Genomic DNA, 24,632 nt, shown 5'->3' with positions numbered 1-24,632 from the left:
TTGGAAATATTGGACACCTCATTGTCTTTATCTTTCCTTTTTTTCCCCATTAAATTTCTTTTGTTGTATGTCATGAGAACTAATTGATTGGAATTTTTAGAAAAAGAGAAATAGTCGATCCAAAGGTGCTTGTTAGAAGTTTTTTTCAATTGAAAGGTTTGCAATGAATCATAAGATGAATATCAAATAGTAAAAAGACCAAAAACCTTGGAAGGAATAAAATGCCCAAAACTTCAACAATCAGAAACTTTCACAACAATCGGAATTTGACCTCCTGTGCCTGTGAATTAAAGAAAGGAGGAGGTCAATCAAAAAAAAAAAGAGATGTTAATTAATCAAAGGTCCAACTGATCACCACGCCTGTATTGTAAATATGCAGTTAGGAATAATCCAGCCAAAGTAATAGGAATTAGACCTAACACAATTCCAAATAGAAAAACTTCAATCATTCTTCTTTGTTTGAAAGGACAAAAAAAAAGAGGTAATATTTATACCTAAATATTAATCTGAATTGGTTCAGAAATGACAAATCAAAACAAGTTTGATAGGCACACTTTTGACAGAAATTTGAAAGGACGAAGTAGATGGCAAACAAGATAAGGGGTCAAACGATATGGAGCAAGGGTGCGGTGCCATGACACGGGGAAGGTTTAGGGAGGATGAGCATGATGAATTTGTATAGAGGACGGGTGGGGGTGGGCGGGCCATGATAGTTGATATCGGAAGTTGCGTTAAATAGTGATTTTCAATTAACAGTATCACTGTTTTCAAAAGGCCTTTCTTTGCAGCACATCCCCAAAACTGAAAATAGGAAAGGGTTGGGATGGCGTAGGGGCTGAGGGTGTAGGAGCGAGTGCGCTTTCATCTTTGCTAAAAAAGAGGGTGAATTGGGCAGGAGAAAGGAAAAAGGTCTTCGAAACAAGTGAAAACACAATCTTTTGAGAAAGAATTAGGCCTTATCTCCAGAACTCTTTCAAAAACTTGATAAGAAAAACAATTACCGAAGAGCTACTGTATATTACTATATTCCTCCTGTTTTGGAATTTGGGGAAAAAAATGTATACGTAAGGTTTTTATGTGCAATCTAATATGTAATTTACTGATAATAGAAAGCAAATCTTAGCTAACTGTTCAGGAAGCTACTGTAGAAATATAGTAATAAGAGTACAGTAATAAAGTTCTTAGGTGCATCGTTGTGTACTGAGTAGACAAGAACATTAATAAAGGTTAGAACATTCAAAGTGCTTACAGTTTTACCTGCACATGAAGGACATACCAACATGTAAAACAAGTGATGTTAGGTTTTCTATCCACGCTGAGGATCTGTTTGATATATGGGAAATTCACTATTTAATCAGGTTGTTGATCTTGATCTTGAATGTTCAAACTCTGCTTTGATTGTGTGGGTCTCTTTTTCCATTGCTTAGTGGCTCCATTAATTTTTTGCCTCCTCTCTGCATCAAACTACATCAATTTTACTTATTTTACAAGGTGTAAATTTATTGAGGCGATTTATAATAACGTACTTGAATTAAGTTTTATTAATATAATATGAATTTTATTTCTTTATAGTACAATATTGTTAATGATTTGTTCATATGTTCACTTTTTAAATGTCGACACCGCTTATTTGTCAAATGCTTCTTTTCCTGGCATAGGTCGAGAGTTCGATTCTACATTTGACTTGTTTTTGTTGCCTAATATTTTGGTCTTTAGTTGTTATAAAAATAATGCTCAAAAGGATCAAACCTCTGACCTATTTAAGGGCGAGTGTTAACTCAACCACTTTGTACTCCTTTCTGTGCCTCATATCAACAAAAGTTAAATATATTCAATGAGGCTATTATTAATATATTTCACAAGGTGTAAATTTATTGAGGCGATTTATAATAATATACTTGAATTAAATTTTATTAATATAATATAAATTTTATTTCTTTTAAAGTACAATATTGTTAATGATTTGTTCATATGTTCACTTTTTGAATGTCGACACGGCTTATGGAAAATCCTGTATACACCCCTGATAGTCTCTACATGTAAAGGAACTACCCTGCAGATAGTCTCTACATGTTAAAGAACTACCCTACCCAAACTATCTCTATTGTTACTTTGCAAAGTTTCATTGTCATTACATTCTACTTTGTAGAGACTTCCCCTCAACCTCAAGTATTTGGATTCAACTTTGCCAGAAAAGATTTCGTCTATCCACATGAGTGAGGTAATTTTCATAAGCAAAATAAAAAAATCATCGAAGAAATATGTCAAATGCAACTTTAGCACGGTGTGAAGACTTCAAAATATAATTTTATTTTCTTCCAAACAAGAGCAAGTTGTACGAAAAGAGAAGATATATAGTGGAAATCACTTGAAGAGAAGAGGAAATTCTATCAGAATTTAGTATCTCCAAAGAGTAAGAAGATCATCTTTGCATGTTGAGGAATTACCCAATCCAAGCAATCTCCATCCTGAGTTACCAAATTTTCATTGACAAGATTTACAATCCATAAACAGAACAATGATCACCGAATAATTATGCTAGATGCAACTTTAGCATTGTGGTTGCCTAAAGGAACTCATTCTATTTCTTTGTCAAATAATATGAAGTTCAGACGGAAAAAAGTGAGGAGCAAAAGTCACCCTGGAAGATCAATAGGAGACTAATAGAATTTAGTAATTCCAAAGAGCAAAGAGGACCATACCTATATGTATATTACCTCAAATATAAACTCACAGTAAGCAGACAGATACATGTGCATACTAAGTTATGCAGAATCACAACTGCAAGTACACATGACATATTTGTACGTAAAGCTAATTTGCGTCTTGATTGATCTCAAGAAGGGAATGCCTAACAAGTGCAGAATCATAGATCTCATACTGCAAATGAAGTGTAAAGACTAAGTCTGAATGCGAATCCTTTTCTTTTCTTTATTAAAGGGATTTTTTGAAATCATAATTTGTATATAACTACAGGAAAACTGCCTAAGAACTTACTTTCAAAGAATTGAGATTGGATAAATTAAAGAACCAATATTAAAAAATCATACTATTTCATCAAACTCACAATTCGCAATTTTTTTGTCTGAAAGAGAACACATAACACGACATATAAAATCAAATTAGTCATCTGAATTGTAGAATTTACAGGCGCGAGAAGACTAAAGCTTTTGATATGGCAGCTCATAATTTAAATGTCTCTTAGCGACTCCTTTTAACCTATCCAATCAAACCATCCTCAAAACTAATTGAATTTGGAAACATATGACATGCTGGAAAGCATGAAATTTCTAATGCCATGGGCAGAGAGTATGCTAATTACAAATCGACAACTTCAGTAGTTTTTTCCCGATAAGTATTAGGAGTAATGGGTTTAGCATCTTCTTACATGCTAAATACGATACAACAACTGACAAATCTGGCAAAGAAAATGTTAAATGCCGAGAACAAAATGTCATCTTATCTGCTAAGCACATCTGTTGCTCTCATCTAATCAGACTAGACTTGAATCTAAAGAAAAGTCAATTTACCAAATAAAATAACCAACAACAACAACCCAATGGAATCACACAAGTGGGGTCTGGGGAGGGTAGTGTGTACGCAGACCTTACCCCTATTTATGAAGGTAGAGAAGTTGTTTCTGAAAGACTTTCGGCTCAAGAACGTAAAAAAAAAATGGAACAATAGAGAAACAATAGCAACAACAATGTAATAAGACAATGTAAGCAAATAATACAACGAATAGTGACAGAGATCCAAGGAAATGAAACAACAAGAATAGTGTCAATCTCACTGCTAATACTGACATACCGTATATAAACAAGGGACTAGGAATAGGAAGGTACCCGACTAGTACAACTACTACTAGTAAGACAAGACAAACTCTAGACTGTCTATCAACCCACCACCCTAATTTTCGACCTCCACACCTTTCTATCGAGGGTCATGTCCTCGGTAAGCTGGAGCAGAGTTGTCCTGCCTAATCACTTCACCCCAGTTCTTCTTAAGCCTCCCTCTACCCCTCCTCTGACTCGCCACTTGCAACCTCTCGCACCTCCTAACCGGGGTATCACAAAAACACACTTTTGTTTATAGTATGAGAGGAATCATGTGAGAGTTCATGAAAATTGCTCTCACTTTGATAAGAGTGAGTCTTGAAGGCCTCAGAGAACTCAAATGAAATGCCCATGCTACACCATATCTCTTTTATTATATATCCTCACATATGGATAAACTTTTCAGTGGAAGGCCAACAGTCTTACATTGACAGCCTAAGAGATTCAGAAGGTGTCGAATTTCTTTCATATTTATAATGCAGGGAACTACCCTTTAAAGCTCTACTGTTCTCCCCACTAAGTCTAAGTACGAAAAGTTAAAACGTTGTTACACTTGTCAAAGAGTCTTAAAAGTATTTGAACTGGTTAACCTTATAAAATTCTTCTTGTTCCACCGGACTGCACCTTATAGTTTTAAGATTTCATTCTCGTGCATGAAATGAGCAGCGAAGAACTACAAGTTTTAATTTCATAGAGATAAATGCAAGAATAAAGTCTTAGGCCCAACACTTCAGCTATGAAGCATATTGCCTTTCGTATAATGCATTCTGTGAGGCAGTGGTATACTTTGCATTCCTTCCTCATTCCCAAACCAACATTCAATACACGAACATAACAGACATACCTGATGATGATAACGGTGTATAAATCTGATGATGCTTTTTTAGTAAGATAATGGGGAACAAACCTGGTGATGGTAAATGTAAAGGATTCTGACAGGTCAACACATAAATGCTTCTCCAACTCAGCAATAACTTTATCAACAAACAAGTAACATTGAAAACTAGAATCCTTCAATCAACACTCATATTAAAATATAAACATATTTTCTTGAAAAAGTACAAACAACCAAAATTCAACAAAGACATTCATTTCTTGAACCGAAAAGTCCAAATATTACCTTGCTGCAAATGCTCAAAGAAGTGATTGATGCTGAAAATGCTTCCAAAACATCCCCAACCACCATCTGGTAACTACACAACTTGTTAGCACTATTTCCTAAAGAAGAAGGCAATTTCATCTTGAAAGATGCTAAAGTCTTCATTAAAATCTTAGGTCTCTATCCGTATCTCTTCTTCTAAAGGAACTAAAATTTTAAATGAAAAGATCAAATAAATGTACCAAATTTATTAACAAAAAGAAAAAAAAAACACAAATTAATCACTCTTTGTAAACAGGAAGCAGAATACTAATGTCAAGGTCCAATAAGACAAAACATTAGGACCCAGATGCAAAGCTAAAACTCAGAATAACTTGAATGCAGTGAATTATGTCCTTTTTTGAAAAAGATGAAATTGAACCATTTCTCCAAGCAATCAAGAGAAAATGTAAGATGCATAATGTCTCCAGAGAAAATGGTTGGCCAAATCCATGAATTTGTTTCTCTCAATAAGTTTGCCAAATCCAAGTAGTTACACACAAATTGCAGGAGTTGGAGCAAAATCATTAAGGTTTAAATGTTGCTGTCCCATGTAGTGAAATATTTAACACAAATTCCATCTAAAATAAAGCAATTCACACTTTGTCTCTTTTCAAGCAATCACCTTACAAAAGCTCCATATATCAGTCAACTAACTTGCAATATTTTGGTAATGTTTCATCCAAAGATACCATACAAATACAGATACCTATAAAAGATAGAAAATCCGCATAGTTACAACAACAACTCGTCAAATATTTATCTCTGTAATTATAATCTCTCATGCCTTGTGAAAAGGGAGAAAGAAAAAAGGTTTAAAAGATCGTGTCAAACATTCGGCTCTCCTCTGTTGATAATATGATAGTACATGCATTCGTAATTTTCTATTTTCTCTCTTACCTCGTGATGATAGAAAACACCAGGAGGGTGCATAAGAAATTAAAGACACGGTCCAAATTCATTGAAGAATTTTATCAAACACCTTGGTGACGGAGAATTTTTTATCTAAGGAATCAGACACAGGTCATAAGAATAGAGAGACGAAAGCTGTCATTGGCCGAAACACAAATAACTATATGGAAAAATACAATACTAAAACTCTATTAGCAGTACATATACATACCTTTATTCCACAATAACAAAGTCCTGCAAAAACCAAGAAGCAGAACCCCTCAACTCAACTGAACATCATACCCAAGAAATTCATAAAATAAATTTTAAGATAATCACCGTCCGAAAATTGAATTATAACTTAAACCTTTTTTTTTTGCACCTCCACCTACGACCGTTAGGTCCTGGGTTCTAGTCACGCTGGAGGGGAATCATGGAAACACTATAGATCCTCCTAATTTGGGAGGGGTTTTAAAAAAAAAAAAACTTAAACTTTAACGTGTTTGACAACTAAACCCACTAACAAAGTCATGAGCCTCTATTTGAAGAATTTGAGTATACAAGTCTTCAGGTCATTTCCCTGGATTAATATTAGTGTCTAATAACGGGTAATGGTCTGAAAAGAACATTGACACCACCAGGAAGAATCAAGGCTCACCACTGAGTCTACTAAATCTGCTTCTAGCCTTGAGCTTCATCACCTACAAACTCAACACCTGCCACACGATGTGGCAAGCTAACATGGGATAAGTACCACCAAAGATACCCATAAAGTCTCGTCGAACCCTCTCCCACCAAGCGGAGGACCCCCCAAGCGGAGGGCAAAGATTAGCATGAGCTAAATAAATAATATAATAAAGTGCAACAACTAGAGCATGCAATTCATATAATAAATACTAACTAATCTGAAAGCTAAACCTAATTCTGAACATTTAATTAAAACTTATAACTAAAAGCTAAAACTGAAAACCGGGTATGTATCTAATAACTGAAATCAAAGTTGAAAGCTGAGTCAATATTGGTATCTAAAACTGAAGCTGAAAACTGAGTTATTTTTAAAAAATAACTTTTTTGAAAACTTTGCACATAGTGGCCCTGCGTACGTGAACATCTGGGAACATGCACGGGGTAGTATCGACTTATCTTCCCACAAATAATGGCACCTGCGAGTGTGGGATAACTATCCTATCTTGGCCTCTGGTAGCACTCACACTCGGGGAGGTTGACCTCTTCCCCTTTCTGAATCCGAATCTGAATGTATTAAGCATCTGTAAGGGTGGGGTAGCTAGCCTTGGCCACTGTAGCACTCACACCCGGGGAGGTTGGCTACTTCTTCCTTTTTGAATATAATAAAGTCATAAACTAGGCCCTCATGGATAAAGGGTCCACAAGACCAATTCACGCACACTAGGCCCTTGTGGATAAAGTGTCCACTAGACCAACTCATGCACACTAGGCCCTCGTGGATAAAGTATCCGCTAGACCAAATTCCCTTTTTTGAATCTGAACTGAAAGTCTTAGCAGTACATGAAATCTATACCATATTAAAAGCACGAAGACCCTTAGCAAAATGTCGTTCGTCTTTTTTATCCTTTAAAAATAGAGTTCACACTAGTCAAAATAGTCATTTATGTTAATCTAATATTTAGGAATGATTATTTACTTAATTCCCTAATATTTATGAATAGTCATAAATTATCTCCTAGATACTTGGGGCTTTTGTTTTAAATAAGATTTGGTTAATATTTTTTCCTTATTTGAAACAGTTAAAAAATTCTCGTACTTAGAAATCCAAAATCAGTATATAAACTTACAAACATGGTAGTCACTATTTATGATTTAAAATTGAATATGCACGATTAGACATGCACTTTCAAATTCCTATTTTGATATACAAAGTTTGTTATTAAACTAAGAACAAATTAGGTTGTTAACTTATTAATTTCTAATTCAAACAAGGATGTGATAGTAATAAAACTATCAATTTTTTTTGACATTGGATGTCTTTTATCAATTTTTTTGACATTGGATGTCTTTTAGGAGTTTTATATCAACTAAATTTTATGCATTAAATTCTTTCTTATGTATTTATGCAAAAAACAATTTCTTGAATTCTGTAACATAATAGTTTGTAAAAGACAAATAATACCAAAAAACCAATCGACAGAGAATAAGTACAAAGTAGTTATTACTTGTTATATGTTTGAATTACTTTTTGGCATAAAATTATAACCAATTAATTCTATCTTAGTAAACATTTTAAAAATAGGAAAAACAGTAAAAATTATAAGTAAAGTCTATCGGCACTTCTTCAATTTTCCTTATCCTTAATTCTAGATTTATAACCGGCCATAGAATTAAAAGTCATAAATTTTATATAATTTAATTAACTTAGTAAAAATAAGAAATAGAAAAATATTTTACGTGAAAAATTATGACTGATTCGCTGGGTATATCTAATAGAATATCCATTATCCTTTAATCAAACACGCCTTCTACAAATTTATGTACCAAAATGTAAATATATGTTCTAATAAATACTATATTTAAATATAAATAGCCTAATTTCCACAATTTCGATACTCTTTAACTCAACATCAAATTGAATAAATACTTTTAAAATGACACATAATAGTTGCATGTCAAATATACACTTATAAATATGGAATAGACGCGTAAAGAGTTTACTCTAAGTACGGAAAAAATGTCCTCTTTTCATTTATGTAGGAAGTCCTATTTTGTAGGACTTTAAAACCCATTAAAACCAATTAGAAATGATTACTTGAATATGTAGAAAGTCCTCTTTTGCCCCCTTTTTGTCCTTTTGTCTTTTTTTTTTTTTGTTGAGCGAGGGTCTTTCGGAAATAGCCTCTCTACTCCTTCGGGTTATGGGTAAGGTCTGCGTACACACTACCCTCCCCAGACCCCATTAGTGGGATTTTACTGGGTTGTTGTTGTTGTAATTTTTATTTTTAACTCAAACAAATTGTTCAAAAATATAATTTTCAATTTTAATATTATATACTCATAAATATAGGTGCACGTGTAAAGCGCGTACCCTAAGACTAGTTGTACATAAATAAGCAATCGCAGCACATCAAGAAACTAATCATCTTCTGTTCTATATCTGAACTGAAGGCCTGAGCAATACATGCAACTTCACGTAATCAAACAATTGCACATAAGTAATTAATTGCTATAAGTCATACTATTTAATCTTACTCTGTCTTAGAGGTTTTTCACTTGTATATATATAATAATATATATATATATAGTTCATTCTGAAACTATAACTAATGTCTTGCAATAATTGCTCATACAAAGCTAAAACTGATTCGGAACATTCAATCAAAACTTATCACTAAAAGCTAAAACTGAAAATCGGGTCTATATCTTATAACTGAATTAAAGCTGAAAGCTGAAGCAAAACTGATATATGAAACTGAAGCTGAAAACTGAGTTAGTTTTAAAAAAATAAACTTTGCACATGGTGGCCCTGCGTACATGAGCATCTGGGACACACACGAGGGGTGTCGACCTATCTCCCACAAACAATGGCACCTGCAAGTGTGGGATAGCTATCCTATCCTTGTCTCTGGCGGCACTCATACTAGGGGAGGTTGGCCACTTCCCTTTCTGAATGCGAATCTAAATGTGTTAGCACCTGTAAATGTGGGGTAGCTAGCAATGTCCACCGTGTCACCCACACTGGGGAGGTTGGTTACTTCTCTTTTTTGAATCCGAATAAACTAGGCCCTCGTGGATAAAGTGTCCACTAGACCAACTCACGCACACTAGGCCCTCGCGGATAAAGTGTCCACTAGACCAAATTCCCTTTTCTGAATCTGAACTGAAAATCTGAGCAGTACATGAAATTGCACATAAACAAGCAATCATAGCACATCAAGAAACCAATCGGCTTCTGTTCTAAATATGAACTAAAGGTCTGAACAATACATATAACTTCACAAAATCAAACAATTGCACACAAGTAAATAATTGCAACAAGTCATACTATTTAATCTTTTTCTGTCTTAAAGGTTTTCACTTTTATATATATAGTTCATTCTGAAATGTAAGGTAAGCAAATAAGCAATATACAATGCCCATTCTTATCTAGCCGTTGACTTACCTCTAACCGAATGTTCAAGTTTTCCCTTCAATGCCAATGCTCCAAAATCTATATTTATGGAGTAACCATTAAATCAATCAATCTTGTTCACCCATCTTCTCCTTCAAGTTTATATACAACCATTAATGCCTTTCCATCACCTTCCATCCATAATTTTCACATTTTCTAATCATATACGTTGTAAAGTTACTAACTTTAATATTAGGAAGTAACGAAATTTACCTTGAACGATGCCTCAACAAACCCTAGGTTTTGGGTCTTGAAGAACTCTTTGATTCTTGGGTGAAAACCTATGTTTTAGGAATTAGAAGGTGTTAGACGATGTTAATCTCTTATTTTTAGCTTGAGTTCATGTTAGGGATTTTACCTTGGACGGATTGGGAAAGCCCTAGGTCGTTCATGCTCTCAAAAACCTCTTCAAAACACTGTAGAAATAACTAGGTTTCTCTCTCCCTGAAGTGCCCTTTTATTTTGCGCATTTTGAAGTTTCACGGACCGAAATTTGGCCTACCGTGTCGTCCAGGGCGTCATCTAGGGCGCTGCAGTAAGGGGGATATTCAGAGACTCAACTTAATCAATATTTGGCCCAAATTTGGCCTGCCGCGTCACCCAAGGCATCGCATCAGTGTAATTCTCTTCGCAATCTGATTTTTGCTCTGCTACCCTTCATGAAAAAAGTCATAACTTCTTGTAGGAAATATTGGAATGATAAATGGTTTGATGTTCTGGAAACTAGACTCACAGAAAATTCATTTGATATATAGCTAATAGCTCAATTCGTAATGCATTCGGAGATATGATTGTTTGAAGTTACATCATATGCGAGTATGCTCGCTTTCTTCTCTTAAACCTTTTCTATTTGTTCCAAACTACTTCTTCTCACTTATAGATGTCCATATAACTTTACAAACATGAGATTTAGGTATTACACACCTTCAAAACTTTTCGAACACACGTGTGTCTACTTAGGGCTTGAACCAGAACGTAATACTTAACGATTTTCGGGGCATTACATGCATACACCACTGTTAACAGGAAAATTGCTTTCATTAAATTATAACATTGGATTTGGTGTGCACTAAGTTCCTATGCTTAATTGTTATGAACATGAGTACTTTGCTTTCTCCCTTTGGTGGTGCATACTTGTTTGTGGATATATATCGAGAATAATAATGTGAGTGAATAGATATTGTCTATTATTTAACTTTAATTTGCACCGCTACTTGTTCACCACATTGGGATTCAATTGGGTGACTCGGCATATTTATCAATTAATATTCATCTAATGAGAACTCTTGCAAATTCTGTTATAGGTTCTTAGTAGCATCAGCTGCATATCATGTAAACTAAGAGTCAATATGCTCACTTGTCAGTAAAAAAGAGTCATTATCCTCACTTATGTCATTTACTCTATAGCTATATTGGAGGCATTATGTTAATGGATTCCTAATAATACCAAATTACACCTTATATGAGTCATTGTTGGACAGAGTTTATCAATACCTATATATTAGTGTACTCTTATTCTTGCTCTTTGTGAGTATTAATATGATGACTATATTGACAGCATTTGCATGATGATGAGTGGGGCAGGAGACGCACAAAGTTTGTACCATAGAGGAAGTTCGAGTTCTGTGATAATCTTGGAAGAAAGTATAGTTATATTCTTTCTCCCCACCTTGTTGATTTCCGACTTGTTTGAAGTTTGCTCCTTGTTGCTGTCACAATTGTATTCATGTTAAGTTCTTTATGAAGTTGGGTTGACGTTCAAATCTCATACGCATGTTTGTTGCCTCTTTTTATTTGTCTATGGGGGTTGCATCAGTTGTCTCAGATCAAGATGGGAGCATATTACTGCTCCAAAGGTTTGGTTGTCCTTGGTAGTAACTAGTTCATGTGCAGGTTGGCTGCTCTGTTTGATTCTGCTTTGAGAACTTAAAGCTTTCATTTACTCAATTATCAAATATCTGGGGTTTAATGGGCTCAAATCACCCTTATACAAACACCTTTTGTTTCCCTTATCAATGAATGAACGAATTTCCTTTGAGTTGTGAATGTAATAAGGGTGTGAAAGAGGAGTTTTCGTTGTTAAATTGGCGTTTGAAAGGTTCTCCCTTTTGTTCTTTTTTCGGCTTTTACTTTTATATACTGATAGTCTAAGAAACTTTTTACACTATCAAGTTGCCTAAAAGATAGCTACATGAGTAACTTGTTACAACCGGTTAAATTACACTAATATTACAAATAAAAGTAAATCAGTAATATAAAAGTTATTTACATAGTCAATATATATAATTTAAATCCTTTTCTATTTTTTCTCGAGGGGTTTGGATTTTTATTTTAGTTGGCTCTTAAGACTTGTGCATGTACATTCTTGAGAAAATAACTCTGTTCATGAGAAAGCTACCTTAACTAACTAACGTACTTCACGGCCGAAACAAAATCATACAAATAACACATTTCTTTGTGGTTACCTTAAAATTTGGCCATGAAACTTGGTCTGTTCGATTATATCTTTAAATACTACTACCATCTACCACACACTCTCCTCTGTCAAGATAACAATAAAAGAATAAAAAGATTAACCAAAAACGATATACATATTTAGGACAGAATGAAGGTTAGCTTGAAGCACCACTGGGTAGTGAAGCCAGCAGAGGCAACATGGAATGGCACTGTCTCCTTATCGGAGTGTGATCAAACTTTTGCTGTAACTCATGTACCAACCATTTATTACTACAGGTTTTGCCATGATTGTCTTCCATCAACAGACAATATCATCAAAACCCTCAGGACCTCACTAAGCAAAGCATTAGTACACTTCTATCCATTGTCTGGTCGTTTGCGATGGATCGCTGGGTCCCGCCTCGAGCTCGACTGTAATGCCTCGGGAATCGTGCTCATGGAAGCTGAAACCGAAGCCAAACTAGATGATCTTGGCGATTTCTCGCCATCCCCTGACTTGAACAGCTTGTTTCCCCGTGTAGACTACACAATCCCAATTGATGAACTCCCTTTGTTGTTTGTTCAGCTTACTAAGTTTCAGTGTGGTGGTATTGCTCTGAGTTTTGCAATATCACATGCTGTAGTTGATGGCCAAAGTGCTCTTTACTTCCTCACCGAATGGGCTAGCCTTGCTCGCGGAGAGCCATTAGGGAACGAACCTTTTCATGATCGAAAATTCCTCCGAGCAGGGGAACCTCCAATTGCATATCCAACGTTTGAGCATTTACAGTTTAATCCACCACCACTTTTGCTTGGACAGTCCAGCAGTGAAGAGGAGAAGAAAAATGAAACAAAGGGTTCCATGCTAAAACTTACAAAACATCAAGTTGAAATGTTGAGAAAAAAGGCGAACCAAGGTAATCAAGGGCGTAGTTACACACGTTATGAAGTTGTGACTGCACATATATGGAGATGTGCATGCAAGGCAAGAGGTCATAAATTTGAGCAGCCTACTAATTTATGCATTTGTGTTAACATACGCAATATAATGCAACCACCTTTGCCTAAATCCTATTTTGGCAATGCCATAGTTGATGTTATTGCCAATGGCGTCTCGGGTGACATTACCTCGAGGCCATTGGAGTATGTTGCTCGAAGGGTGCGAGCAGCCATTAAAATGGTGACGAGTGATTACGCAAACTCGACGATTGATTTCTTAAAAAACCAGGAGGATTTGTCAAAATATCAAGATATTCATGCATTTAGAAGCAAGGAAGGTCCTTTTTATGGAAACCCTAATCTTGGGGTTATAAGTTGGATAAGTTTGCCATTATTAGGATTGGATTTTGGGTGGGGAAAAGAGATACATATGAGCCCTGGAACTCATGAATATGATGGTGATTGTGTGATACTTCCAGGAAAAGAAGGGGATGGATCTTTGACTGTTGCAATCATTCTTCAAGCTGTTCATGTGGATGCTTTCAAGAACTTCTTCTATGAAGAAATTGAATGTTGAAAAACATAAGTGTTTTATGAGAAGAAAGGAAACAAATTAAGAACATGTAGCTTTTCCTAAATTGACATTGTTAGTCATGGTCTAAGCAAAATAAACTCTTTATCTACACATTATTTCAATATATTTTCCTTATTTTCTATCAGATTTCTCATATGTTTATTTGATGTTCTTAATTTTACGAACAATAATCGGTCATAAATGGTTTGAAAATCAATAACCAAAACTGGAACTATATTGATTGTTTGGAAGCTAAGCACTTTTTTTCTTCTTTTTTCGCAAAGCACAATTCAACAGATAATTACTCATTTTGCTAATGATCAAATAGTTTCTACATTTTCGTTTTAATTGAATCAACATAACCAAATATAACCCCCCCCCCTTCCCCCCCACACACAGAGTCCCAAAAAAAAGAAAAAAGAGAAGCGTATGGTAAAAGAGAAATTGGACTTGAAACTTGATGTAAATAATTTAGATAGTTAAAAAATAATTGTCAATGGCCATGGGAATAGAGATTATTTCTGATAGAAAGCGTTTTTTTAACTTTATTAGGCATTACACAGTGCGAATGTGGATTAATCATGGCTGCAGATAGTTATACATGCAAAAGAAGAAGAAAAAAAAATCTGTAATAATGAAATAGACTTCTGATCCTTAGAAATCATTTTCACATATATTTCCAAGTTAATTATTTGAAATCCAATATCATAAATTCGTAACAATTTATCATAGAAGACGGACACTTGGACGGTTTGAGAGGCTAAGGCTCCTCAAAACTTGCTCTATAATAATAACACAAACATTAGATATGGGACATTTTACATGGTGTAATTCACTAGCTATTCAACGAGGAAACCACTTGGTTTACTTATACCTTCAATATATTAAAGGCAATCAACATAAAGTATATATTTAAAGGTCTGTTTGCAACCTATAGTCTTTCCAAAAACCTTCATTGAAACATAATATGAGATGAAGTCTCCCAAAATTGGTGTCATACCTAAATCTTTTCACCTTCTCTCTGTTCAAAATTTCACTAACGCACCCAATAAAGAGAGATAGAGAGAGGAGAGACAATTTCTCCTTAGCATATCCATTTTTTTCCAAAATCCATCTTCTTCACACTAGTCCCAAGAACATGTTGAAATTAGCAATCATAGGTTTAGTTTGCACCACACTAATTATTTCCATATTATTTCAAATGTCAAATAATTCTATCCTCTGCAGAGCTCCAGTACTAGTGAGTCCGGGGATCCTCCCGGACACGAACTCAACAAAGGACGATAATATAATGTCCCAACAACTCAAAGTCGACGCCGTCCTACATTACGCCACGTCACGAGTGATACCACAACAGACGTTGGACGAGATCAAGGTATCCTTCGACATTCTCAAATCTCTAACCCCGTGTAATTTTCTGGTATTCGGGCTAGGTCATGACTCGTTTATGTGGGCGTCTATAAATCCACGTGGCACCACGCTATTCCTAGAGGAAGATCCGAAATGGGTCAAGGCCGTAATAAAAGTCGTGCCGTTCCTACGTACCAACACCGTGAATTATCGGACAAAGTTGTCGGATGCAGAGAAATTAATCGAACACTACCATAAGGAATCAGATTGTTCAGCTAAGAAATCATTCTTACGAGGTAACCATAAATGTAAATTAGCATTGGACATGTTATCTAATGAAGTGTACGATAAAGAATGGGACATGATTATGATTGATGGTCCTAAAGGTTATTTTGATAAAGCACCAGGAAGAATGTCAGCTATTTATTCTGCTGCTGTTATGGCAAGGAATAGGAAAGGATCTGGGGTTACACACATATTTTTGCATGATGTGGATCGTAATGTTGAGAAAGTTTATGCAGAGCTATTTTTGTGTAGAAAAAATTTGGTGAAAGGTGTAGGAAGGCTTTGGCATTTTGAGATTCCTCCGGCTTCTAACGTGACCAATGATTTTTGCTAGCGGTAGGATGGTTGGGATTCCTCGTCCCTTAACTATGTTTTCGATTCGAGCCTTGGAAATTGAGAACTTCTTGGTAGACAGTGTCTTTACACTATTAGTGAGCCTAAGCGCAAATCTGGATTAATTGGGTTAACGGGTTTTGGATACCAGCTAATGGTTAAAAACCGATTTTGCTAGAGTATTATGCCATTTTTCCTTCTTTTTTTGCTGGGAAGGGTTACTTTAATTTACATTTAGAGTGTTGTATTATTTCTTAATCCCTTTCAAATTACTCATGTACTCTTCACGTTTTTTACTTTCTTTGGGCTTATGTCTGATGAACTGGTTACTTCGATATGTACTCTGTTACCAACGGTACTTATGGTACAATGTAGCCATTTCTTAGGCTTTATTTGGGAACATTTGAATCCCAAGCAGATTTGATCCAGAAGAAACTAAATCACCTTCAAGGAGGAGCGGCTTTAACGGTTTTTGTGGCCTAAACCCACAATATATTAAAAGATCCTTAATTTTTTTTTTGTAAAATCCATTTAATAATGAGATACAAAGCAAACTCTTAGGACTTTGTCCTATTTGTAAGTGTACAACGAGTTATGTGTAAATTAAGTGCACGTCTCGGTTTGAAACTCTATCGTAAATGAAAATATGTCATTAATTAAGTGGAAGAAGTTAGAGAGGACACGTCAATAATTTGTCGACTTTCGAACCTTGCACCCCATTGCATTTGGGGATTTCACTTAAAAAGATAAACAATTGTTTTTTGTAATGGAAGTATCTATAAAATATGGTTAAAAGAAATAGCTAATACATGAGTTTTCTCATAGGAGAAAAAAATTGGATTTGATAACGAAGGTAAATACATCACTTAATTAAATGATAGAGAAATTTATTGTTATTTATCACTCAACTGTATAAATTTAATTAAAATCATTAATAATAATGACATAAAATATATGTGACATATACTAGTACTTAAAATTAGGGCCTTTAATATTATGGGGCATAATGCAATGGCTTCACTTGCCTTACCCTTAGGCTGCCCCAACCTTCAAGAAAGCACATAATGCATTTCCGTTTGCAATGGTCACAATAAAAAATTATGTAACTTAAAAAAAGTCATAAAGTACATTAAGAACACATAATATTTTCTTCTTTTTCATTTTATCTAAAGTTGTTTGACTAGACACAAAGTTTAAAAAAGAAAGAATGTCTTTTATATCTAATTTGTAAAGTTATAGTTATAAACATGCCATAACATTTGTGTGACTATAAAATCATGTCATATAAGATAAATAAGAAATTTAAAGTTAAATTATTTTATAAATATAAAAAATATCGCATTCTTTTTAGAACGTCATAATATCTTACGTTTATCAATTAATTCGGTATAAATATTCGATACAAGAGTATGTTTTTTAATATGAAAAGTTCCTTGTGTACGGGTAAAATCGGGAATAAAAGTTACCCTCGATTTTCCGGTAAAAAACGAGAGGGAAGCACAATCTGACATGACCTCGAGTAAAGCCGAGGGGTTCCACGTCTCAGAGCCCGGGGAGGATGACTGGTGCACCCGAGACCGGATACGGCTGAGCATCGGGTCCGAGCAAAGTGAAGGGCCGAAACTAAGGGAAAGGACGGTAAGACGAGATAAGCAGAGAGCCGTAATATCTGCCCTCAACCAGATGTTACGACGTAAATCTCGCCTGATATCAACTGTAGATCAACGTTTATTGGAAGGAGAAGATTTTTTTACCTTATTTAGACTTGTAGTAGGATTGAAACTCCCTTACTATATAAATGGAAGAACCTTTTCATTTTAAAACTACTGTTGACACGCATATCAAAGTAATAAAAATTAATTTTTGTCCTTTAGCTATTGTTCAAAGTATTCTTCAGTTGTTTGTTCATTAAGTGAGAACCGAGCTCGTTCCGAGGATAAAATCGGGACCGATTTCCAAACGACCATTGCAAAGCTAAACTTGTTCATCTATTAGATTTGGTTTGATCGCTTTGATTCATTTTAATTCAATTATTTACTGTTCATAGTTCATTCGTATTAAATTAAATCACATATCTTTTTCTGCATGTAAATTCAATTGTTACTCATTCTAAGGGTAAACAGTTTGACGCCTACTGTGGGGCTAAGGATAATAGTGGAGATTTAATACGAATTTCCATAACACACTCAATTTTACACTTGCTTTTTGAAGATTGATTTCAGGTTAATCTAAGAATGTCAAATTCTCAGTCTGCTCACTTGAACGTTGACACCGAGTTGGGCCACCATGGTGAAAATAACAACATGGTACCCAACAATGATATACCACTTGTTGATCCAAATGGTGTCCCAATCGCTGACCCAGTCGACGCTAACTCACAGGTTTCCATCAACATCAACCTGCCAACTTACCCTAAAAATAGCCTTCGAGGGGCACCCCGACCATCAGCTCGAGAAGCACCCTAAGGAGAAGGTAATGGAGTTAGCTTGCGATTGATTTTCGAAATGTTATAAGCTTAGCAAGCGGCAATAGCACATCTACAGACGCAAAGTCATGCCCATAACAGGATCAAGCCCAAGCGGGTTAGAGAAAACGCTCGAAGGGATGAACAGATTGCGGTGGAACCGGATGAATTCGGGCCCAGAAAAACTTCTGAGGTGATGAAAATGCTCGAAATACTAACAAATCAGTTGGAGTCTGGTGAGAAAAAGATAGAGGCAAATAACAAGAAGGTGGAAACTTACAATTCGAGGGTCGATCAGATCCCGGGAGCGCCTCCAATATTGAAAGGGCTGGATTCTAAAATATTCATTAAGAAACCTTTCCCCCGAGTGCCGCACCGAAGCCGATTCCAAATTCCTGACATTCCCAAATATAACGGGACCACAGATCTAAACAAGCATGTAACCTCCTATACGTGCGCAATAAAAGGCAACGACCTAGAAGAAGACGAGAACGAGTCGGTGTTATTAAAGCAATTTGTGGAAACCTTGTCCAATGGAGAAATGATATGGTACCATAACTTACCCCAGAATTATATTGATTTATTCTCTATGCTTGCAGATGCCTTCGTTAAATCCCATGTCAGCGATATCAAGGTCGAGACGAGGAAATTAAACCTCTTCAAAGTCAAGAAAATAGACAATGAGACGCTTAGGGAGTTCGTGTCGAGGTTTAAGATGGAGCGAATGGACCTGCCCCGGTCGCAGATGATTGGGCAGTTCAGGCGTTCACTCAAGGGCTCAACCCCCGGAGTTCCACTACTTCTCATCAATTAAAGCAAAAATTGGTGGAGTACCAGACGGTTACTTGGGCCGATGTCCATAACAGGTATCGGTCGAAGATTAGAGTAGATGACGACTAGCTGGGGACCCCTTCAGGGTCTGTTTACCCTAACAGGGCGAACGACAGATCTAAAAGATTTACGGACTAGGAGCCAAGGCCAGTCCGAGATCAGTATCATCCATATGGCTCGGACAGAAAGAGAAATGGACCCGGTCTCCACCCAAACAAGAACGATAGAAAAAGCGATGAAGGACCTAGAAATCGAGGTCTGATGAATATAAACGGTTTCGACAGACCGCTAGGGGGCAGGGAAACCCCAAGATTATTGGAATATAACTTCAACGTGGACGCTGCGGGTATACTGTCGGTCATTGGTCGTATCAAGGAGATCAAATGGTCTAGGCCACTTCAGTATGATCCCGCACAGAGATATCATAGCTTGGTGTGTACCCATGGTCAAATGACCGAAGATTGTCGATAGCTAAGGGAGGAAGTGGCTCAACTATTCAACAACGGGCACCTTCAGGAATTCCTAAGTGAGCGGGCCATAAATCATTTCAAGAAAACAGGGATGCCAACAAACAAATTGAGAAACAGAAGCCTCAACACGTGATCAACATGATCATTGGGAGAGTGTATGTCCCACAAGGGCCAATGATAGAACGCACCAAAGTTTCCATCACAAAGGAAAAATGCACTCGGGATTACATCCTAGAGGAGTCCATCTCGTTCAGCGTCGAGGATGCCTAGCCCATCATCCAACCTCACAATGATGCACTGGTAATATCTGTACTGATAAATAAATCTCGAGTTAAACATGTGTTAATTGATCCAGGTAGCTCGGCCAACATCATCCGATGGAGGGACGTAGAGAAATTGAGATTGTTAGACCATATCGTACCGACAGTAAGAGTATTGAACGGGTTCAACATGGCATGCAAGACGATGAAAGGTGAAATAACCCTACCGGTAAACACTGTCGGGACCACCCAATAAATAAAATTCTACGTGATCGAGAGGGATATGAGATACAACGCTTTGTTCGGGAGGCTATGGGTTCATAACATGAGGGTGGTGCCTTCGACTCTACATTAAGGAGATGTTCGTTATAGAAGAAGTGACCCCGGTGCCTGTGGTTTCAACATGAAAAAGTAGGGGACTGGTCGAAGAGAAAGAAACCAAATAGCAATCAGCGTGCCCGACCCTAGCCGGGTCGAGGAAACAGGATGAGCACGTGGAAAACGAGGAATATGATTACAGTGTCCTGAGGTCCTTTATAGCACCCGATGGTACCGATGTCACCAAATTGACTGCTGAGGAATTAGAGCAGGTCATACTGATCGAGTACTTACCGTATAGAAAGCTATACCTGGGCATGAGGTTAACTCTCGAGCTCAGGAAAAAACTTATTGATTTCCTTAAAGCTAATGCCGATTGTTTTGCCTGGTCCCACTTTGATATGACAGGAATCCCACTGGAGGTGAAAACTCACAAATTGAACTTGGATCCAAAATTTCACCCAGTCAAACAGAAGAAGAGGCCGCAGTCTGAGATCAAACACGTATTCGTCAAAGACGAGGTATCTAAACTTCTGAAAATAGGTTCCATTCGAGAAGTTACATACCTGGATTGGCTAGCTAACATAGTGGTCATGCCTAGAAAGGGAAACAGACTTAGAATGTATGTGGATTACAAAAACCTAAACAAGGCATGTCCAAAGAATTCATATCCTTTACCTAACATCGACCGAATGATCGATGCGACGGCCGCGCATGAGATACTTAGTTTTCTCGATGCCTATTTTGGGTACAACCAAATTCAGATGGACCGGGGCGACTAAGAAAATACTTTATTTATGACTAAATTTGGCACCTATTATTATAACGTAATGTCGTTTGGGCTAAAAATGCCGGTGCTACGTATCAACGCTTAGTTAACCAGATGTTCGAAGAACAAATAGGAAAATCCATGGAAGTTTATATTGATGATATGTTAGTTAAGTCCCTGTGAGCAGATGAACATTTAAAGCATTTGCAGGAAACCTTCGACATATTGAGGAAATACAACATGAAGCTGAACCCGTAGAAGTGTGCCTTTGGGGTCAGCTCACGCAAGTTCCTCGGTTTCATGGTATCCAACCGAGGAATAGAGATCAACCCAGACAAAATAAAAGCCATAGAATATATGAACGTAGTCGACAACGTCAAGGCGGTACAAAGACTGACCGGGCGGATAGCTGCGTTGGGCCGGTTTATTTCGAAGTCGTCCGACAAAAGCCCGATTCTTCTCGTTACTAAAGAAGAAGAACGACTTCTCTTGGACATCGGAATGCTAGCAGGCTTTAGAATAAATCAAACGATACCTATCGAGCCCTCCTTTGCTGCACACTCTGAAGGCAGACGAGTAACTATGTCTCTACTTGGCAGTTTTCGAGGTAGCAGTAAGTGGTGTCCTGGTTCGTTAAGAAGAAGTTACGCAATTTCCTATTTATTATGTTAGTGGAACCCTAGGCGATGCCGAAACTAGGTATCCACACTTAGAAAAATTAGCACTCGCCTTATTAAGCGCATATAGGAAATTAAAACCATACTTTAGGTGTCACCCAATATGTGTCGTGACCTTGTACCCACTAAGGAATATTATGCATAAACCCAAGCTCTCGGGCTGGCTGGCCAAATAAGTCGTAGAGATTAGCGGATATGATATCGAGTACAAACCCCAAACTGCTATAAAATCTCAAATTTTGACAGACTTCGTGGTCGACTTTACGCCGGCCTTGATCCCCGAGGTTGAGAAAGAATTATTGCTCGCCTCGGGGACTATCTTGGGGGTTTGGAACCTATTCATGGACAATGCATCTAACGTGAAAGGTTCCGGGAGGGGAATCGTACTAAAACCACCTACGGGTAATGCAATAAGGCAGTCTATTAGAACTGTGAAATTGACTAACAACGAAGCTGATTATGAGGCCATGATTACAGGTCTAGAATTGGATAAGAGCCTGGGGGCTGAGGTGATCGAAGCCAATTGTGACTCCCTCCTCATAGTTAACCAAGTCAACGAGGCATTTGAAGTAAAGAGGACCGGATGCAGAGATACTTGGATAAATTGCAAGTGACCTTACACCAATTCAAGGAATGGACTCTACAACATATACCTCAAGATCAAAATAACGAAGCCGGTGCATTGGCCAATCTACAGTCGTCGGTCGACTCCGGCGAATTCAATTCTGGAGCCGTAGTGCAATTGATGAAATCAGTAATAGAGAAAGGTCACGCCGAGGTAAACTCGACAAACTTGACTTGGGATTGGAGAAACAAATACATAGACTACCTTCAGAAAGGGAAATTGCCGTCGGATCCCAAGGAATCGAGGGCCCTACATACTAAGGCTGCCAAGTTTTGCTTGGTTGGTGGAAAATTATATTGAAGATCATTTTTTGGGCCATTAGCAAGGTGCATGGGACCAGGGGATACCGACTACGTGATGAGCGAAGTACACGAGAGTACTTGTGGAAACCATTCCGGAGCAGAGTCCTTAATTCGGAAATTGATCAAAGCCGGTTAATAAATTTCTCGGAGACCACAAAATCAAAAAAATCTTGTCGGCACCCTACCACCCTAATGGAAATGGTCAAGCGGAATCAAGAAATAAAACTATACTCCAAAACCCGAAGAAGAGATTGACCGACTCAAAAGAAAAGTTGAAAGTAATTTTGCCCGAGGTCTTGTGGGCATACTGAACGACTTCGAGGCCAAGCACCAGTGCAACACCTTTCTCTTTGGTCAACGACGCAAAAGCTCTGATTCCAGTAGAAGTTGGAGAACCGAGTCTAAGGTTCTAATATGCTACAGAGACGTAAAATAACGAGGCCATAGAAACAAGCTTAGACTTATCATACGAATGGCGAGAAGCCGCCTTAGTCCGGTTAGCGGCCCAAAAGCAATAGATGGGGAGATACTACGATCGAAGGGCAAACCTGGACACTTCTAAGTCGGGGACTTAGTATTTGAGGAAAGTTAAGCTGCATACGAAGAACCCGAATGATGGGAAACTAGGAACGAATTGGGAAGGACCGTACAGAGTCATCGGTATAACCAGGAAAGGCTCATACAAGCTCGAGTCCGGGAACGGTGTACAACTACCAAACAACTGGAATATGGCACACTTAAAGAGATACTACTGCTAAGGTACAAACACAATTTTCTTTGTAGTTTGTTACACGTTGAACTAACCCGTGCAAGTGCTCCGTCGAGGTCAAACATGAAGATTAGGTCTAAAAGTAGGTGTTGCACTCTTTTTCCCTTGGATCGAATTTTTCCCGAAGTGGGTTTTACGGAAAGATTTTTTGTAGCACCCCGAAAAATTTTGAAATACTTAAGCGCATTTAAGAAAGTTGATGTGTGCTAATTATAATATTTCGTGTGCAGATGAGGACTATTAATATGATGGATATTAATTTGGATATGATAATAAGCGTACGAGGCATATTATAAGTGATGTGAGGTCTAAGGAGAGCCGTAAGTTTAAGCCAAGTTGGAAATTACATGATAGATTAAAGTTCCAAATGAGTATGCACAAGACCAAAATTTGGATGAGCATATCTACATATATATATATATATATGATGATGAACAACCTATCAAATGAAAGATCTTCGAGTCTAGTTTCTAACTCTTTAAACCGTTTGTCATTTTGACATTCCTACAAGAAGTTATGACCAAATTACCAAAGGCTGACAGAGGAGTCTATGGATGCGAAGCATCCGGGGCCGTGTACGAAAGCATGGCTGGCAGTGAAGTGCTGTCATAGCATCCTAGGCCACATCCAAAACCCAAAAATTTGGGCCTATAAATACCAAGTCGAGGGAGAGAGTATTTTGAGTATTGGGGGTTAGGGTTCTTGAGGTGAAGGGGCAATTTTAAGCTCAAATTAAGTCCAAGCAACCAAGGTAAGTTCTTACTCAATATACATGAGTTCTAACATCATTCTTGCATCCAAATGCTAGATTTCATCATCAAATCCTCAGGAACACTAAAATCACCAAAGTTGTAATTTTTTAAGATTTAGCTACTAAAGGTAATTTCAATGCTTCAAACTCGTTTATTATGAGTAGTTAGAAATAGTTGAAACATTTGTTACAAGTTTTAATGGTTGAAAGGTTAGACTATAAAACTCTAGTTCATGGAATGAATAGTACTTTTGAGAAAATAAGAGAGAAGATGAATTTGTAATCTTGACGATGAAATTTATGAATACAATGAACCTATGGAATTATTTGTTAGCAAAAGGTGGAAGAGATCAATTAAGTAATCATCCGAATTGTATATTTTGCAAGTGTTGATTATGGAAAAGGATGAATAGTAACTTGGTGGCAATGGACAATTGATCATTAATGACTTCGAATGGGTATTAAAACATAAG

General features: G+C 37.0%; 2 protein-coding genes and 2 long non-coding RNA genes across 8 annotated transcripts; 3 read left to right on the top strand and 1 right to left on the bottom strand.

The window, feature by feature from the left end:
* Positions 1 to 2,287: 2,287 nt before the first annotated feature.
* Positions 2,288 to 10,615, bottom strand: LOC107788552 (uncharacterized). Of its 5 annotated transcripts, none has more exons than XR_012694827.1 (5): positions 10,365 to 10,615; positions 10,220 to 10,287; positions 9,998 to 10,098; positions 6,098 to 6,120; positions 2,288 to 5,022 (listed from the first exon to the last, which is right to left on the bottom strand). It is a non-coding gene; the product is annotated as an uncharacterized LOC107788552 (long non-coding RNA). The 5 variants fall into 5 exon arrangements; XR_012694825.1 differs by having other exon boundaries at positions 6,233 to 10,098; positions 10,365 to 10,501; XR_012694826.1 differs by having other exon boundaries at positions 6,098 to 10,137; positions 10,365 to 10,501.
* On the top strand, positions 10,498 to 11,769 carry LOC107788553 (uncharacterized). The gene is made up of 2 exons (XR_001648663.2): positions 10,498 to 10,624; positions 11,565 to 11,769. It is a non-coding gene; the product is annotated as an uncharacterized LOC107788553 (long non-coding RNA).
* Positions 11,770 to 12,537: 768 nt separating this feature from the next.
* On the top strand, positions 12,538 to 14,097 carry LOC107788550 (spermidine hydroxycinnamoyl transferase-like). The gene has a single exon (XM_016610227.2). It carries the CDS (start codon positions 12,612 to 12,614, stop codon positions 13,956 to 13,958), a length of 1,347 nt encoding a protein of 448 aa, XP_016465713.1. The 5' UTR covers positions 12,538 to 12,611; the 3' UTR covers positions 13,959 to 14,097.
* A 703-nt stretch (positions 14,098 to 14,800) lies between these two features.
* Positions 14,801 to 16,195, top strand: LOC107788551 (arabinogalactan O-methyltransferase 1-like). Its single transcript, XM_016610228.2, has one exon. The coding sequence runs from the start codon at positions 15,094 to 15,096 to the stop codon at positions 15,922 to 15,924; it is 831 nt and encodes a 276-aa protein (XP_016465714.1). The 5' UTR covers positions 14,801 to 15,093; the 3' UTR covers positions 15,925 to 16,195.
* The last annotated feature ends 8,437 nt before the right edge of the window (positions 16,196 to 24,632 follow it).

This window comes from Nicotiana tabacum, chromosome 9 (assembly GCF_000715075.1).
Source record: "Nicotiana tabacum cultivar K326 chromosome 9, ASM71507v2, whole genome shotgun sequence".
NCBI lineage: Eukaryota > Viridiplantae > Streptophyta > Magnoliopsida > Solanales > Solanaceae > Nicotiana > Nicotiana tabacum.
The sequence above is the reverse complement of the archived record's forward strand: the minus strand, read 5'-3'. Positions and strand labels throughout refer to the sequence as shown.